The sequence below is a fragment of the Chenopodium album genome, chromosome 10 (assembly GCF_948465745.1).
Source record: "Chenopodium album chromosome 10, dcCheAlbu1.1, whole genome shotgun sequence".
NCBI lineage: Eukaryota > Viridiplantae > Streptophyta > Magnoliopsida > Caryophyllales > Amaranthaceae > Chenopodium > Chenopodium album.
This window is the reverse complement of record NC_137843.1, coordinates 30,024,469-30,043,832: the sequence shown is the minus strand read 5'-3', so window position 1 is coordinate 30,043,832 and position 19,364 is coordinate 30,024,469. Positions and strand designations below refer to the sequence as shown.

Below are 19,364 nucleotides of genomic sequence, written 5' to 3'. Positions count from 1 at the left end.
TATCAATTCTAATCTAACGGAGGATTAAACCTCCCTCTTGATCAATGTTTTGAGAAAACAAAAGAATGCATTGGTTTATACCATTGATGACATCAAAGGTATAAGTCATCCTTATGCATGCACAAAATTAATCTAGAGGGAGATGCTAAACCCGTTAGGCAAAGGCAAAGGAAGCTTAATACTTCCATGTAAGAGGTTGTGTGGAAAGAAGTTTCTAAGCTTCTAGATGCAGGAATTATTTACCAATTGCTCATAGTGATTGGGTATCTCCCGTACAAGTTGTGCCTAAAAAGGGTGGCATGATAGTGGTGAAAAATGATCATGATCAACTACTTCCTACTAGGCTTGTTACCGGTTGGCGTATGTGCATTGACTATCGCCAACTCAACACAAGTACATGCAAAGATCATTTTCCATTGTCGTTCATTGATCAAATGTTTGAAAGGCGTACAAAGCACTCCTTTTATTGTTTCCTTGGCGGTTACTCGGGATTTTTCCAAATCGCGATTGATCTCAAGGATCAAGAGAAGACAACTTTCACATGTCCCTACGGTACCTATGCGTATCATAGGATGCCTTTCGGGCTTTTTAATGCCCCTACAACATTCCAACGTTGTATGATGTCAATCTTTAGTGATATGATTGAGGATGAGATAGAAGTCTTCATGGACGATTTCTCCGTTGGAGGAGCCATCTATGAAGATTGTCTATCCAATTTATCTCGTTGCTTGGAAAGACGTGAAACGACTAACCTTGTGTTGAATTGGGAAAAGTGTCATTTTATGGTAGAGAGTGGGATCGTTCTTGGGCACAAAATCTCCTATGCCGGCATCGAGGTGGATAGAGCCAAGGTAGAGGTCATTGAGAAACTTCCTCCTCGCACCAATGTGAGGGAAGTGAGATCTTTTCTTAGTCATGCCGGGTTTTATCGGGTTTTATCGAAAGTGAGATCTTTTCTTGTCCAAACCTCTCACATCCCTCTTGCAACAAGATAAAGAATTTGTGTTTGATGATGCTTGTCAAGAATCGTTTTGTAGGTTGAAAGAAGCACTTTGCATCGCTGCTATAGTCCAAGGACCAGATTGGTCTCTACCATTCGAACTAATGTGTGATGCAAGCGATGAGGCCATTAGCTCGGCCCTTGGACAACGAAAGGAAGGAAAACTTCATGTTATACATTACTTGTCCAAGACTCTCAACGATGCGCAACGGAATTATACAACTACCGAGAAGGAATTCTTGGTCGTTATCCATTCATTTGAGCAATTTAGAACCTACCTCATTGATTCTAGGACAATAGTGTACACTGACCACTCGGCTCTCAAATATTTGATAAGCAAGAAGGAGGCTAAACCGAGATTATTGAGATGGGTTTTGGTCCTTTAAGATTTTGATTATGAAATGAGAGATAAAAAGGGATCCGAGAATGTGGTTGCGAATCACCTTTCTAGGTTGGGCCAGTGCAAGGATTCATGAAGACAGTTTGCTAATAGAAGATGCTTTAAAGGATGATTTTCTATATGCTCTTGAGGAGAGGACGGATCCATGGTATGCGGATATAGTGAATTATTTGGCTTGTAGTGCCATACCTCCCGGACTTCACCTCCCAACAACGTCGAAGACTCAAGCATGAAGCCAAGAGATATATATGGGATGACCCCATTTTGTTGAAAAGGGGGATTGATGGTTTGTTAAGAAGATGCATCCCTAACGATGAGATTCAAAATGTCCTCCATATGTGCCACTCTTCTCCTTGTGGTGGGCATATGAGTGCTCAAAAGATCGCCTCCAAAATCTTGCAATCAATGCTCTTTTGGCCCTCTTTGTTTAAAGATGCTTGGCAATTTGTCAAGACTTGTGATAGATGTCAAAGGATGGGGAACATCTCTAGGAAGGATGAAATGCCTCAAAACCCTATCCTTGAGCTCGAGGTCTTCGATGTATGGGCTATAGATTTCATAGGACCCTTCATTTCTTCTCAAGAAAACAAGTACATATTGGTAGTCGTTGACTATGTCTCTAAATGTGCAGAAGCTGTGTCTTCTCCTACGAATGATTCAAAAGTGGTGGTCAATCTATTTAAGAAGGTGATATTTCCAAGATTTAGTGTCCCTAGGGCGATTATTAGTGATGGGGGGTCGCATTTCAAACATCGCACCTTTAGTAGACTTCTCGATAAGTATAGTGTATCTCACAAGAAAGGGCTTGCTTACCACCCTCAAATGAGGAGTCAAGCGGAGATCACCAATAGAGAGCTCAAGGTCATCTTGGAGAAGACGGTGGCTAGAACTAGGAAAGATTGGTCTTCTAAGCTCATTGACTCTTTATGGGCATATAGGACCGCTTTCAAGACTCCAATAGGGACCGCTCCCTATAATCTTGTTTATGGAAAAAATTGTCATTTACCCGTAGAGATGGAGCACCGGACTCATTGGGCTATCAATCAAATCAACTTCAATCTCCATAGTACGGGTGAGCAAAGAATCCTAGAGCTTCAGTTGGAAGATTTGAGAATGAATTCCTACGATAGTGCAAGCATGTATAAGGCAAGAACCAAGACTTGGCACGATGCCTAAATTATCAAGAAAGAGTTCGCCATAGGCCAAAAGGTTCTCCTATTCAACTCCCTCTTGAAGCTTTTCCCGGGCAAGCTTAGATCGAGATGGAGTGAGCCATTCGTCATTACAAAAGTGTTCCTATATAGCGCTTATGAGATCTCTAAGGACGAGCATCCCCCATTCAAGGTTGATGGTCACCGACTCAAGCCCTATTATGAAGGATATCCATTGATAAGCCGACTTCAACAACACTTCTTGATGTGCATCATTCGTTTGAGCCTCCTTGATTTAGCTCAAAGAGCATCAAGCTAACGACATAAACCAAAAGCGCTTCCAGGAGGCAACCCGTGTTTCCAACTCTTTCTCTACTTCTTTCTACCCTCTTCTATTATTTTAGTCTTATTTTCGTCAATTTTAATTGATAGGTGATTGGATTACTTGGTTGAGAATTTTTCATGTTCCTTTATGAGAGAAAGAGGATTGAAAATCAAGGAACTTTGAAGACCCTGTGTACGGGCGCGCAGGACTGTGAGAACCCGCGCACAAGGGTTATTCAAGAGAAGACATTCGAGGCAGGAAGTTCTGTGCGCCCTATGCGTGCCTTGTGCGCAGGCACGCAGCCACCTGTGCGCGGGTGCGCATGACTGTGAGAAGGCGTGCAGTGATGAACTTCAAAATTCCAGATTTAAGGCAGGAACTTTTATGCGAACTGTGCGCGGGCACCCAGTGTAGTGCGCGGGCGCGCAGAGGCATGTGCGGGAGCGCATCGCTGGGTTTCACGGGGATTAAGTCTTTCTTTTCCCCCGATTTCCCTCATTTCTCACACTCCATTTTCGATTCAACTTCTCTCTCCTCAAAAACTCAAACCCTATCTTCTCAAGCTCTACAAATTTCATCCAAAACTCACAATTTAGCTTGATTTTTCACCAAATCCACCACATTTATTCACTATTCTCACAAAAATTCTTACTTTCTCTCTCCAAAATACCCATTTTCCCCCATTTTCGTGGTCAAGAAACTTAGGTGCTCGTGGGTGTTCGTGGTTGAGTTAAAGCTTCATCCTTGTGGTATAACTTCTAACTTTGTTACTTTGTTGTTCAATTCTACTAGATTATGCAAAGTTTTTATGTTATTAAGCATGTTTTAGCTTAAGTATGGAATTTGTGTGATTATGTGTGATTTTTGAATATCATTGCTAAGAATTTTTGGGTTTTGGTGTATAATTGTGTGGTTTTGGAACACAGTTGTTGGAATTGATTGATTTTGATACAATGTTTATGTGAATTAAGCAATGTTATTGGAATTGTTTGAGTTGAATTCAATTTTCATGGAAATTGGTATTCACGTTGGTATGACTTGATACTAGTGATAAAATTTTGTAATTTTGGTCATTGTTGTTGATCTTTCTTGTACTAGGTGCTATAATTGTGAGGTTTGTTTCTTGCTACTAACCTCATTTGCAGATTGTTCAATTGAAGCCTAGTTTTGTTGTTGTTGAGATTCAAATTTGGTTGGTTTGGAAGGTTGTGCTTCCTTCTTGGGTCTTTATTATTTGTGGTGTTCTTTGGGACTTTGTGTGTTCTCAAAATGAGTAAAAGGAAGGGTAGAAAGGAGCCACGGTTTTCAGTTGATGAGCCTAAAGCTCAAACTCAAAACCAAACACAACCACCCATTTCTCTTCCCGCCTTAGAATTCGTCAACAAAAACCATTCCCCTTACTAGAAAAAGCTAAAGAAGCACAAGCTAAACCCCACAAGGCACTATTGTCAGAGGGCTATGGAAAAATTGGGAATAGATGAGGACCTTAGGTCGCTCCTACGCAACCTAGGGATGAGTGAATTCATCAAACACCACCACCGAACCTATAAAGAGCTCACCTATGAATTCCTCGCCTCCTTCGAAAAAGAACCTTGTGGGAACAATAATTTCCAAATATCCTTCCAACTCTTTAATGCCCGTCACACCATGAGGCTTCGGGATTTCAATGCCTTGTTAGACTTCCACCCCGATGCAGACCTTCTTGCTCCGGCAACAAGTCTCTTTCCCGTGTACAACGCATTCAATTGGTGGCACACAATTTCAGATGTTCGGGAGTTTAGTACTTGGTATTCGGTGGCAAATCAGATCATTCATCCAATGCTCCGAATTCTCCACCGCCTTTTGGGGTCACTAGTAGAAAAAACCCTATTCGTAACAGGCAAAAAGGGTCATTCGTAACGGGCACTGGGCATTACGTATGCGGCCGTTACGAATAACCCCTGTCTATATGTAACGGGCAAAGTCCGTTACAAATAAGTGATTAATTGTAACGGGCAGTTAAAATGCCCGTTACAAATAACCCATTATTTGTAACGGACAAAACGAGTGCCCATTACAAATAACGGGTTATTTGTAACGGGCATTTCAACCACCCTTTACAAATATCACCGTTATTCGTAACGGGCACCTGTCATGCCCGTTACAAATAATGTGTGACCCAATTAAAAAAAATGAAAATTCCAGCACATGTTGGACAGCTAAGCTAGCACAAATCATTTTATAAATAAATAAGGAAAAATTATATTTTATACAAGTATAGTGTACACTTCATATACAATCAGTGCTTTCATTAATTCATTATTGCCTAATAACTAAAACTAAAACAAAAATTAAAAAGAGCAAAAACAAATCTCAATTGAAATTCCCTGTCACTTTTGCAAGCTCTTTGTAAGAGTACTCCACATAATTGCTATATACACCTGAATTGCCAAATGTATCTCCACCTTCATTGAAGGAATCTGTAGCAAAATGAGAAGTTAGAAGAGCAAATCAAGATTTGTTCTTGATGCTTAAGCTAATCAAGACTAGTAAAGAGGCATGATACAGGAAATTGTAATCTAGAGATGCATTTCATGGAAGATAGTTGAGAAATTACTTGGATGAAAAACAAAGACTAACAAGATATTATCAGAGAGCCTAAATGTACTAAGGCAAGTGTCACGGGAAACAAAACTCAAACTAACGCGATCAATTGATCTGTGACACATATTACATGGGATATCCGAAGTTCTCACTATCAATTCAATTAGTTAACATATAACATTAAAAATTTATCAAGGAAATTTGCATCAAAATGAGAAGTTATAACAGAATTGGTAATTTGCTACATAGAAGCTCCCAAGCAGACTTGTTTTAATTAAGTTGGAAGAACAATTAGATACTAAGTAGCTAAATATACACAGTTGATGCAACTATTATTATTATTATCAACTAGCTATCTTATCCCATGTGCAATGAAATCATGAAACAAGAGAAAATGAAGCATTATCCAAGTGATCTGATCAGACCTCCTTGAAAGATGATCTCTTTATCAATAACCCTCAAAACGTATAATCACTCAAAAAAATAAAACAAAAAATGCCAATTAAGTTACAAAACATACCATTAATTAGAAACATACTGCTAAATTATAAGATGACAAATTTGGAAGGAAAAAAAAAAAAAAAAAAAAAAAAACTCCATTGAAAAATTGAAAAGTTATATCAATTTGGTAGCTGTAATTTCTGCAAATTTAAGAAACAAACGAGCTTCAACTAAACTAACTAATAAGGAAAAGATGAAATTATAATCGGACGAAAAAACCATGAAAATAAAGGGGAAAAAAATTTTATACTCAACTATTTTGTTACATCATAAAAAATTTCTTGTTCTGAACATCAATAATTTTACAGATCTCTTAAACTACCAAAGTGAATGAAAACTAAAATGAGGGGAAAAACAAAAAAAACCCTGAAAAATCATTGCGCTCGAAAGTACCTACAAAAAATCATACAATTCAAGAAATGAGTTTACAAAATTATCAAAAAAAAAAGCAATTAACTTACTAAGAAGAGAATAACAATAAAATTTCACATTAATTTCAAAAAACTTATAAGTATAGACGTATCATACAATTATTAAAGTAACAAAACTAACAAAAACCAAATCCAACCAAATTAACAAAAAATTATAAAATATTATGATAAATAAATTAGATCTTAGAACCTTTGCAGCCTTGTAAGCTGTGGTTTTCCACTTTCGACCGACAATTCCTCTTGGTTTCCACTTCCGACCGATAATTTCTCTGTAACATAATCTAGCAGCAAAATTGATTGTTATAATCTTTAATAAATTCAGCAATATAACCAATAGTTCAATAATCACCTCATAAGCTTAAATTAAATTAGTGACGAACCTTAGCTAGTATTTTGTAAAATTACCATAGATTAATAAATATACAAAATACCTCAGATTTTGTTTCAGTGAGGGTTAAGCTCAGAAGCTGCTAAAACGGAGATCCAATATCATTTTCTCCATGGAAGAACAAATGAATCGGAATTGAGAGCTCAGCTATGCACAAATATCAAAGAAAACATACTTAAAATGTAGATCGTTGAGCAATTAGTCCAAATAAATTGACAGAAATTCATATTTCAAATTTATAAATGAAGATCTGAGAATATTAGAATTACAAAAGTTTAGATTATAGAGGGAGACGTTGAGGAGAGAGGATAGAAAGGAGAGGGGAGAGGAGAGAGGAGAGAGGAGAGAGAAGAGAGACATAATGAGGAAAATGGCGGATGATAGAATAATGAAAAAAAACTTAAAACCCTAGCACGTGACCTATTCGTAACGGGCGTTATTTTCCTGTTACAAATATTTGATTATTCGTATCGGTCAATATTTTGTCCGTTACAATTAGTGAGTATTTGTATCGGTCAAATTTCGCCCGTTACAAATAGTGATTATTTGTATCGGACATAATAAATATTGCCCGTTATAAATACTCTTTTTGTAACGAATTCATAATACCCGTTATAATTGACCCGTTACAAATGAAGTTTTTTCCACTAGTGGGATTCAGTAAGCAAGATCTGAGCAAGCTCTCAAGGGAAGAGTTATTCACCCTTTGGATCGCAACTAAGGAGGAGTTGAGAGGGTGGCTCAACATGGGCTATTGGTTTGCGCTATGTTACGATGAAATCAAAACTGGCAACAAAACGGGTGAGATAGCTCTTGGTGGAATGATAACGAGGATTGCTAAGAACCTTGGGTATGAGCGCTTCTTTCCGGCTTGCACTCAAATTAAGAACGACAATGATCTCTTCCTCGGTGAAATTCCGACATTTTAGTAAAGCGTCAGTAGTAAATTTTTCGACGCTTTTATGTGTCGAAAAAACACGGAAAAAGTTTGGTAAAAGCAAGGATTTTGTAGTAGTAGGAGGTTAGGTTTCATTCAACCAACTGAGGATGTCATCAACTTTCATGATTGGCATGTTGAGAGGAACCGCCATTGCATCTTGTCGTATCCCAGTCGAACTTATTTGGGGTCGGGGTGCTAGGAATGTATGAAAGATTCCCAAGGATAATGGTGTGTTGCCTACCGCCTTGGGAGGAGCAAGAAACATGTTAGTTGGCAAGGACGCGGAAGAAGCGAAAGAAGAAGAAGAAGAAGAAGAAGAAGAAGAAGAAGAAGAAGAAGAAGAAGAAGAACAACAACAACAACAACATCAACAACAACAACAACAACACCAACGACGACAACAAAAACAACATCATCATCATCAACAACATCAACATCAACAAGGCATAAGTAGCCTTGAACAACAAATGATGAGCATGCAACTTGCCATGCAAAGCAAGCTTGAGAACCAACAAGGTATGTTCATGCAAACTCAAGCTCTTTATGGTGCGGCCGTAGAGAAAGGTGAGGTTATCCCCCGGTCAATTATCCTTATTGGCCTCCCCAACAAGGCCCGGTCCCTTAAAGGAGTGGATCGCGCCCTACTTGGCCCTATTGGCAAGGGCCTTCCTCCCTTGATATTCCCCGAGTAGACTACCCGACCGAGACCGGGTATAATTACACTGCCCTGGGTGGGAGTGATTTTAGGGGTGACCCCAATTACCCATATGTTGATCCTTCTCACCCCGACCCTCTTAGGCTGCCCCTGCCCTTCGACCCGTTGCCTCAGTGGCAACAAGACCTCTTTCGAGGTCACTACGGTTGGCCCCCCGATTTCACCGGTGGTTGGGACCCTCATGGTGTCCCCCCGGGAGGGTTTTCATATGATTCAATGGGGGATGGGAATGATGATGGAGCCGTCCAGAGTGGCCACTAGCTCCCCCCCCCCCCCCCCCCTTGATTGTTTTTTTCCCCTTTGCCCTCCTTTCCCATGGTTTTTGTGTGTCACACCGAGGACGGTGCTTTATTTTAGTGTGGGGGGGATGTAAGTGGCAAATGGATGTTCTTGTACGATGTGGGGGAGGTATAGTGGCATGCTAGTGTGGGGGAACTCTACTTTGGGTGGTAGAGTTTGCATGATTGGTTGGTTCTAGCCTTATTGATGTTGGTTGTTGTTACGTTTCTTGATTTTGATGATGATTTTGCATGTTGATTTCGAGATTTTGATGATGAGTTTCTAATGATAATTTGACAAGTTTTGAGTGTTTGTGTAGACGAAGGTGCTCCTACGGAGGAAAATCCAAACTTCCATTAATCCAAATTCCCTTAATCCAAACTTTGTATATAGCTTTTTTATTCTTTATTTTCTTTTTGTTTATAACTTTGATCTTTTTCTTTGTCTACTAACTTTTTCTGGTTTAGTTGTAGTTTCTTTTATTTTGGCTCACTCTTATTATAGCTTGAAGTAAGGATACACAAGAGAAGGGCTAGGAGCGACTCAAGCTCTAGAGACCCCGGTGAGATTGCACAATTATCTTGTATTCTAATTCAAGCGGCGTCAGGTGAGACCTTTCCTTACCTTCTCTTATTTCCTTTTGTGTGCATAGCTAGTTAGACTAGGATGGAGTTGATTGTTCGAGGTTGTATGCATTTGATTCTACAGAATCTGGTGATCGTTGGTATGATGCCAAACGATCTTTGTTTGTCGATTGGGAACTATGTGCTTACTTACCTCTTATCACTTTTATACTCTTTTCTTTTTGAAAAAAAAAATCTTATCTTTTTGTTCAAGACAAACTATGCAAACACTAGTTGTTTCATTTTCATTTTAAGCATAATAAAAGTTAACTCATGTGTTTGAATGTCTTGCTTCCTAAATGTTACCAAGTTTGCACGCTTCGGGATTGCCATTGGTTGACTGTAGGATAAGTTCATGCTTAGGTAGTCGGTTTAGAACTCGTAAGGCCCATCGAACCCAATTTCACTTGTTTTTTGGTAAGAAGGTGTTGCTCTCATTAGGGGATTTGAATCCCTAGAGGTAGTTTTTGTAACTTGATGTGAGTTTCATTGTTCAAGCCTCTAACCATTTTTGTAAGAGAGGCAAAGGATCCTTACCAAGGCATGCTTATCTCTAGAACTTGGCGTCTAGCTTCCCGAGATCGCGACCGAACTAATGGGATGACAAAGAGCATTCTTCATTCAGTGACTATTTTATTTTCTAGGATTAGCTTTTATTTTGTTGTCTCTTGTATTTTTGGTTGCATTTGCCCCTTTTTCTTACCATGTTGAGCCTTCCCTTCCTTGATTATAGCACATTACAAGCCCACGGCCTTTTGTTTTACTTTTACCCTTAGGATCGTGAAGCTCAAGCCACAAAAGCTTATTGAAGTTTTTATTTGAAATGTGGAAGGTAATGGTTCTAAATGGAAAGTGAAACAGTAATGTTGCGAATGTTTGCTCAATAAAAGCAAGTGAAAATCCTAGAAAAAGCCGTCCATAGTTATAAAAGGCAAGGACATTGAAAAAAAAAAGAGAGAGAGAGAAATTTGCAAAATGAAAAAAAGAAGAAAAAAAAAGAAGAATAAAGAGTTGTTGTATGATGATAAAAGAGGAAAAACGGAAGCTTGAAAATGTTTGGCAATGTAATTCAAGTTTGTGGCAATGTAGTTTGAAAATTGGTAGTTGTTTGATTTTGGAAAGGAGACTTGATCACCCTTCGCTTCACGATTAAGCTAATCACCAATTTCTTAATTTTTCCACACCTTCACCCCTAGCCAACGTTACAACCCTCTTAATGCTCTTTTGACTTAGGGTAGTTGAGTCACTAGTCGGTGGACGGAGCTAGATTTCTAGCATATGGAGAGATCAGGACTTGGAAGATGTCGGGTTTCCCTATTTTGTATTGTTTAATCTTTGTTCCGGCTCCTTCGTGCAGTCATGAGACGCTACCTCCAAGGGTGGATATGAATCTAGATGAGGGAACGCGGTAAGATTGTATGGAATTCGGGAGGAGTGGTGCATGTTAGAGTTCTCTATCCTTAGCATGATTTATCCTTCAATCAACCATTGGCATCCCCTTGCGTGCTTACTTTTACCACTTAGAAAGCTTGTCATCCACTTATGCTTGTTGTCTTTAAAAGCTTGATTTTATTATGCTTTGCGTGTACTTATTGATTCATCTTCTTGTTTCCACCTTTTGGTTTGTCTTAAACGCAATTTTGTGGGAGTTTTGGGGTAAACTCTTTGGAAACCCTCAAGAGATCACAACTCGTCCTCATTGGCGACCTTGAGGTTTAAATGGCTTGTTGCTTGCGCTAAAAGCAAATCCGATTTTTCTTTGTTAGCTTTAGCCTCTTTTAGCTTTCTTTGCTTGAGGACAAGCAAGAGGCAAGTGTAGGGGAAATTGATGAGTGGCATTTATGCCACAATTAAGGGCTTGTTTTAATGGTTTTTCCCCGTACTTGTAGCTTGTTTGTACCCTCTTTCTTATCTTTAGTCCTCTTTTCTTTTGTTCATCTTCTTTTCTATTTTTTACCTCCTTTGCCTATTTTCTACCTTGGTTCCTTTGTTTGTATTTTTTTAGGAGTCGTAGTCTTAAAAAGAAGAAGGTTTAAGCTAAAGGATGTGGCGTGCACGACCCCCCTAGAGAGAGCGCGCATGAGGCCTGCACGGGCGCGTAGCACTCTGAGAAGGCGCGCAAGTCATGAACTCAAAGAGGCAAGGCAGACTGTTTTGCGCGACCATTGAGAAGGCGCGCACTCATGCTGCGTAGGCGCGCAACACTGTGAGAAGGCGCGCAGATGAAGGGAGAAAATCATAAACAAGTTAGGAAGTTTGCGCGCCTGCTGCGCGACCCTTGTGCGGGTGCGCAATCCCCTGTGCGGGCGCGTCTGTCTGGGTCTCCATTCTCCGTACCCACAAAGTTACAGGCCCGCGTAAGCTGGAGAGGGTGCGCATAAGCTCTGCGTGGGCACGTATAAGCGTGTGCGGCCGCGCATCGCTAGGTTTAAGTCATTGATTTCTTCTTTTTTCGAACACATATATATATAGTCCGTACTCTCCCTTGTATGTAATTAGATTATATTAGTTTAATTTTCTGATTTTCAGCTCAATCTAGAGAGAAACACCCTTAGTTTTGGCATTTTAGAGAGAGAAAGTGAGGATTCCTCCATTGTTGAGCTTGGATTTTGAAGAAGAAGCTTAATCAACCTCTTTGTAGAACTTCAATTTCAATGAATGAGCATTTTCTTACTCTTTTCTGTTTACTTTGCTATATGATTTTGCTTTAGATTGCTTTTTCTTTGTTAATTAATCATTAATCATGATTTTGCTTGTTAATTTCATGATTGACTTGTTGGTTGTTATGGACAGTGAGTAGTTATCTAGCCAAGGATGTGGGGATGATGTAGTTGGAATTTGTTCATGTTTTTAGTGTTGGGATTCAAGTTGATTGTGATTAAAGTCTTTACATGCTTGATTGTTCTTCGATCTTCTTGCAAAGTGCACGTTGTTTGTTGATTGAGGGTGAATCTTTGCTAAATGAAACGATAGTTGACTTAGCTAAGTTCATTTGTATCGATTATTACTTGATTGCACCTCTCAATATATGGTTCTAATGTGAGAGCATAGAGGCTATGTTAGGAGAAACCAATTGACCCCGAAAGGTGGCTAGATTGGACCCCTTATATCGATAGTCATGCATGTTTACTTCATTATCGATTTGTTCCCATGTTATTGCATGTTCAAGTGAAACCTACATCTAACCATTCCCCTTGGTGTTCTCTTTATATTGTCTCTAGTTCATTTTACTCTTAGCTTTAATCTCTTAGATAATTTCGTTCTTCGTCCCGAGATAGCTTAATTGGTTAGTAGTGATCGCAGTGTTTAGCTTCTCCCTGTAGTTCGACCCTTTGCTTGCCTTATACTTGTATTTGGTTCGTTTAGGTTATATAAGTTTTATTTGATTTAGGGTTAGGCACTTGACGACGTGTTTATTCCCTTGTCACTTAACCATTTATAAATTCACCTGCCTATTGAAACTAAGTATAAACATCAATTCTCATCTCTCGAATCTTGAACCAATATTGCATAACTCATACAATTAAATCTGGGCAAATCTAATTGCATAGCATTAAATCAATCTATAGGAAATTAATCAAGCATTGACAATTAACAATAATAAATTACCCCTTCATATTATTTATGGATCCTTACAAACCCTAGAAATAAAACTAATCACACATATTTAAATCTAAACTAAGCAAAGAAAATAAACAAGACATGATTAATCAAAGCAATTAAATCACTGAAAATACAAAGGGAAAGAAATAAGGAATTGCATAAACCAAAATTGTTGAGAGAACAAGAGTATTAACCAAAAGCTTAAAACTAAAAAAATTGGAATTTTACTAATGAAAGATATAATAAAAATCTCGCTTAACAAAGCGTATTTATACAAAAGCTGAAAAATCCTAAGACTAATCGCAGTGAAAGAATTGCTAATCACCCCTCTGAAACATGCTCCTGGTCGGGCCCGCCTTTCGCTAGGAGTGTACTTCGCTCGCACCCGGTCGGGTGCGCCTTCGGGAGGAGGATTTGATCCGTTCTTCTTATATGCCTTTCCCGGCTGGGTGCGCCTCAGGGCGAGGGTTACCCTGTCGGGCAAACTTCCGGGCAAATTGGATATCTCAATTGGGCTCTTAAAAAGCCAAATCCGAATTTTCTCTTAAGTCTTTATGAATTGGTCTAATGCCCTGAACTATTCTTCGCTAAGCCCTTAATCACCGGTTTGATGACTCTAACCGATCTTAGGCTACTGAATACAGTCATATGAACGCGCTCCTAATCCAATGATAGTAGTGGCTCAAATAAGTCCGAAAAATGCTCCAAATCCGCAATTTCCTATAAAACAATACCAAATTTACGAAAACACTAGAAAACGCATATTAGTAATAAAAGTAGTTCCGTAGAGCCAAATATACTCCAAAATATGACCAAGGGACGGGGGTAAATCACTATATAAAATGGACATATCAGGGCACAAGGAAGCATGATTCATCTTTTCATTGGAACGTATTTTTAGATTTTTTTTTAAAGCAATAAATCTAACCTAAGAAATCAATAAAATAGAGAAGAGAGAAAGAATACCATATATACAAAACCATCTCCCCCAAGCTAAATCAAGCAATGCCTCTGGGATGTTGGAGGTTCTCAAAAACCTCTCCCGTGAGGGCCATATAAACCTCTTCATTAGAATCTCTAGGTGGAGTGGGTGGTCTATTGGCTTTCAATTCAAATAATTTACCAAAATCTATAGATAATCTCACATCATTGTTTAGCAAGCGGAATTCAACATGAAAAGCATTTTATTTCGGTTTTTATTCAACTAAAAGTAGAAATAAATTCCACCGTTAGATAATCATAAGTATCACGATGCATATTGAAGAAACTAGACATGAAAAATCCCTTAAACAATTTTTCCACTTGTTTATCTATTCCCAAACAAATCAATGTAGGATGATCCAGAAAACGGGTAGCTGTAGGGAATATTTCAAGCATCCCAAACATGAGCCCTACTATGATAATGCATTCAAGCACGGTGGCGTCCAAAGGGAAGGAAGCTAGAGCAAAAGAGTCGCCAACAAGTTTTAGGAACTTGTAAACCATTCAAGAGGTGAAGGTTACACCCTTTCACGATCACAAAGATCGCTAACTCCATAGTGGTCCTGAACCATGACTGGATATTCGGGAATGAAGGTACAAATTCAACCTAAAAGAGGTTGAACCTGCCCTAAATAGGCCTCTACTTTGTTCTTCTCATATTCATGTGCGCTTTCCAATCAACATACAATCAAGAAATTAACCCTAAACCAGTTTAATCTATGTTGGTTGATTATTAATGCTTAAACAAATCTATTATTGGCGATCACTTGAATTAAAATCATATTAGCCTAATTCAAATTATTAATTATCTTATTAAGCGTGATTTCAAGTACAAATTCTCTTTAAACCTGCAAGAGAGAGTGTGATCAAACAATAACAATAATACCAAGCAACATAATAACATTAATACAACAATCATCATCATTATAACAATATTCTCAATCTCAAAGCACGATAATATTAGCGAGATCCGAGGCATGATACTAACAAGATTAATAACAAATCCTAACATATCACTAAACAATAAAAATCAAAGCTTTAATCCCTAACATGATATTAGAAATTAATAAAATAATCTAACATGATACTAGGAATCAAAATAATATTCTAAGCATGATTTCTATAGAAATAGAGTAATGAAATACTCACTTTGATGCTCGTACCTCTTTCTATAAAAACAAAACACATGTTAGTAACTTCAATGACAAAATTAAATTAAACAATAAGAATAAGAATTGAAATTAGATTTGGGACCAAACCCTCAAAACTATCAACCTTTCACGTCGAGGTCTAACGCAACTTCGAGTTTCGTTAAGTGTATTCAAATCTCGTGAATGAGGAATGATGTATTTCGAAAAGGCTAGGCTTAGATAGAGAGAGAGAAAGAGAATAGATGATTGTTGATGATTGTAGATGATTGTTGATGATTTTTGATGATATTTAGTGATTTGAAAACGGAGGAAAAAGACCTTATTTATAGAGAAAAATCGACCGTAAATGACAGAAAAAAAAAAGTTTGAATCAGACTCGGAGTAAAACTGGCTCCATCGCGATGCGATAGCTCCACCGCATGGTGATAAGCCCATCGTAGCGCAATGAACCTATTGCGGCGCGACAGTTGTTGTACGATAAAATTTCTGTACGCAGTCCTTCTCCTAATAAAATTAGGTTACTTAGAGTCCGTACTTGTCTTTAATCAAACCGGATTTAATCTTTTAAAAACACTTGTTTTATTCTAAATAGAATTCTTTATCTTTCCAAAATTAAATACAATTATAATTAATTATCCTAATCCCATTAGAACTTAAAATAACCTTCTAGAGGATTCTGGAAGATTAAGATAAATCCTAATGACTTTAGGAATACAATTATAGTTAACGGAACCTCCACATGATTATTGGGTTGCCCATGAAACTCATTTAGGACCCAGTTTGGTATTTTGGTCATAACTTCCTCGTTATAGCTCGGAATTGTGCTTATAATATATCGTTGGAAATCTCTTTTCAAACCCTATCCAACTACACAATTATTAGACCCATATAACGGACCAAAATAAACTAGTTTTGACATTTTTTTCATAAATAGGATACGAAATGAATGATTTTCGAAAACAGAAATGAATTATTTTTATTAAATCATTTTAGAAAACAAAAGAATTCACGAGAGTCTTCAACATTTCAACTTGTTTGATATTCAATGACGTGAAAGGTACTCATCAATTGGTTTAGTTTTGGGGAGACACAATCAGGTGTGTACAGAAGCCCCCACTTTGACTGAGTTTGGAGAAGCGTAAGTTTCAAAAACAAAAGTCAAAGTAGCGATGGGGACGGAAAATGATTCAAAACGTTCTGCAATTCTAAATCCATTCTTGTAATGCCAATACCTGCAAACTAGCGTTAGTTAAACAAATAAAGGAGTTAAAAACGTGTATCTTGCACCGTCGAGCACACGTCTCTGGAGTAATCAATTTGTTGCTGCATTTTGTTGTGACGACCTTCCACGTCACGGGAATTCTATCGCGACCCACCACGCCTTGAGCGATCCATTGAATGACGATCTTCCACGCCTTGGGAATTCTTATTGTGAACCACTACGTCTTGAGCGATCCATTGGATGATAGTCTTCCATGTCTTGGGAATTCTTATGGTGAGCTACTACGTCTTCAGCAACCCACAAGTGAATGATGACAAATTTCCTCGCCTCGGGCAACATGTCGTAGAGTCCTACGTCTTGAGCAATCTTTGTAAAACCCTAGAAATTTCTTTCCTTTAAAATACTTGTTTGCTCCTTTTAAAACTCCAAATAGGAAAATCTAAGACATTACCCCCACCGTGAAAATGGCTAAGGCAACTATCAAAGACACACAGCGGAAGACTATCTTTAAAAACATTAAAAACAGTTCAACTTTAAAAGTCAACCAAACGAAAGTAAAGTCAAACCAAAGTAAAACGAGGTCAACCTACAACTTGGAACCATTGTAGGGCCTTATCAAAATCAAACCAACTTAAAACCTTTGCATTAGTCTCACAAGCATAATATAATAAAATAATCAAAGCAATAAACCACATCATAAACTTATGGAAACTAAGCATGATTCGCACTTCACTCATGCCCATCATGAATATGTTTCATCACCTGAAAAGCTTCTCTCTACTTGTCCCCACTACTCTCCATTAGAAATGGGTCATCGTAGGGCCAAAGTAAAGACAAGGCCAAACAAACATACAAACACACAATCAGCAATGATGAGTACATAAGCGTAAATAAAACACACTAACATGCTTTCACCTATCATGTAGACACCTGATTGTGTCTCCCAAAAATCAAACCCAGTGATGAATATCTTTCACGTCATTGATTACCGAACGAGTTGAAATGTGAAAGAGTCTCGTGATGCACTTGTTTTTAATAAAAATACTTCTTTCTGTTTTCGAAAATCTTTCTTTTCGTACCCTATTTATGAAAAACATCTAATCTGGTTAGTTTGGTCCATGATATGGGTCCAATAATTTTGTAGTTGGATAGGGCTTGAAAAGACCTTTTCAACAATATATTATAAACCCAATTCCGATGAATAATGAGGAAGTTATGGCCAAAATATTAAACTGGGCTCAAACCGGATTTTACCTACGGCCCAATAATCATGTGGAGGGTCCAAAGGTTTAATCCCATTCCTAAACTAATTAGGATTTATTAGAAGCTTATATGAGTTTCTAAAAGATCTTAATTATCCTTTTTGAAAAAATAAGATCAAAGAGTTTGAAATTGAATAAACTTTCCTTTTTTAAGTCCTAATTCTATTCGAAATGAAAGACGTTCAAAGATGATCATATATTATTTTCGTGCCTAATAAATTTTATCCAAATATTATATGGTTGGATAGCCCTTGAAATTATCTTTCCAATGATATACTATAATATTAATTCAGATCTATAACGAAAAAGATATGAAAGAAATACGAAACTCTATCCAAAACTGACATCCTTCCACTATTTCGGCTATATCTTTTTATCTACAAAAGATTTTAATCTGACTCCAATTGGGTTGGAAATTAGACTTCAAGATCTTTTCAACGACATATTATATGATTTATTTCAACTTCTGGATCAAAAGATATGATAAAAACAAAATCCACAAAAAACTGTCTCATCGCGCCGCAATGGACTCTGTCGCGCCGCGATGGCTCCAATTTTATTCCGATTCGAATTCTAACTCTTTTTTATCATTTTCGGTTGATTTTCTCTATAAATAGGGTCCTTATTCTCCGTTTTCATTCATCAACAATCATCTTTCAATTCTCTTCTCTCTCTTAAGCAATAGCTTGTTCTTTCTCTCTCTTTCTGAGCCTAGCCTTTTTACAAATACAATACCGCATTCACGAGTTCTAGACACACCTAGCCAAGCTCGAATTTGCCTTCGCCCTAGATGTGAAAGGTTGATAACTTCTAAGTTTTGGTCCCAAATACCTATTTCAATTATTTAATCTAATTGTTTGATTTAATATTTTCCTTGAAGTTACTAACGTGTATATTGTTTTGATAGAAAGAGATACGAGGAAACAAAGTAAGTAGTTTTATTGCTCTATTTCTTTAGGAATCATGCTTAGATTATTTTAATTCCTATTATCATGTTAGGATGTCTTTATGATTCCTAGAATCATGTTTAGGGTATTAACTAATATTTCTAATATCATGTATGTTTCTAGTATCATGTTTAGGTTGCTTCCTATTTCTTCTATCATGTTAGTATCATGTTGGGGTTAAAGTTTTGATCTTTATTATTTAGTGACATACTAGGATTTTTTATTAATCATGTTAGTATCATGTCTAGGATCTTGCTAATATTATTATGCTTTGAGATTGAATATTATTATGATAATGATTTGTTATATCAATATTATTAGGAAAAATTGCTCCCATTAATCTGAACTTTGTCTCGTCCGCCCAAATTAATCCGTACTTTCGATTATTATCTATCACTCCCAACTTTAGGGGGTATTAATTTCTATTGCACCCAAATGACTTGCAACCGGATAATCAGGTAAACATTTGTGAATTAATTTTTTTTGCACACGTGTCAATATGTAATTGGATGAAAAATAAATATAAAAAAAAACCCAACAGCCATCCCCTTCCACCAGACCACCACCGCCACCGCCACCGCCACCTCCCCTTAGATTCTCTCAGCCACAACCACTAGTGAACCCAGCCACCTTACCAACACCACAAGAAGCGCAGCGCATCCCTGACCCACCTCGACGCCGGACGCACCCCCTCCCTGGCCCACCTCGACGCTGGACGCCACCTTCTCGGCAACAACACACCACCAAATGAGAACATCAACCACCACCGTCACCTCTCATCTCCGATCTTCATCAACCTCAATTAATCACTGTACCTTCGCACCCACAACCCACCTGCTGCACTCGCCCAACACCACCACCG

General features: G+C 37.9%; 1 protein-coding gene and 1 long non-coding RNA gene across 2 annotated transcripts; one reads left to right on the top strand and one right to left on the bottom strand.

Moving 5' to 3' along the window:
- Positions 1–1,874: 1,874 nt before the first annotated feature.
- On the top strand, positions 1,875–2,576 carry LOC145565138 (uncharacterized). Its single transcript, XM_081625229.1, has one exon. It carries the CDS (start codon positions 1,875–1,877, stop codon positions 2,574–2,576), a length of 702 nt encoding a protein of 233 aa, XP_081481355.1.
- Positions 2,577–6,059: 3,483 nt separating this feature from the next.
- LOC145563880 (uncharacterized) lies at positions 6,060–7,108 on the bottom strand. The gene is made up of 3 exons (XR_014094653.1): positions 6,823–7,108; positions 6,582–6,672; positions 6,060–6,353 (listed from the first exon to the last, which is right to left on the bottom strand). It is a non-coding gene; the product is annotated as an uncharacterized LOC145563880 (long non-coding RNA).
- Positions 7,109–19,364: the final 12,256 nt, after the last annotated feature.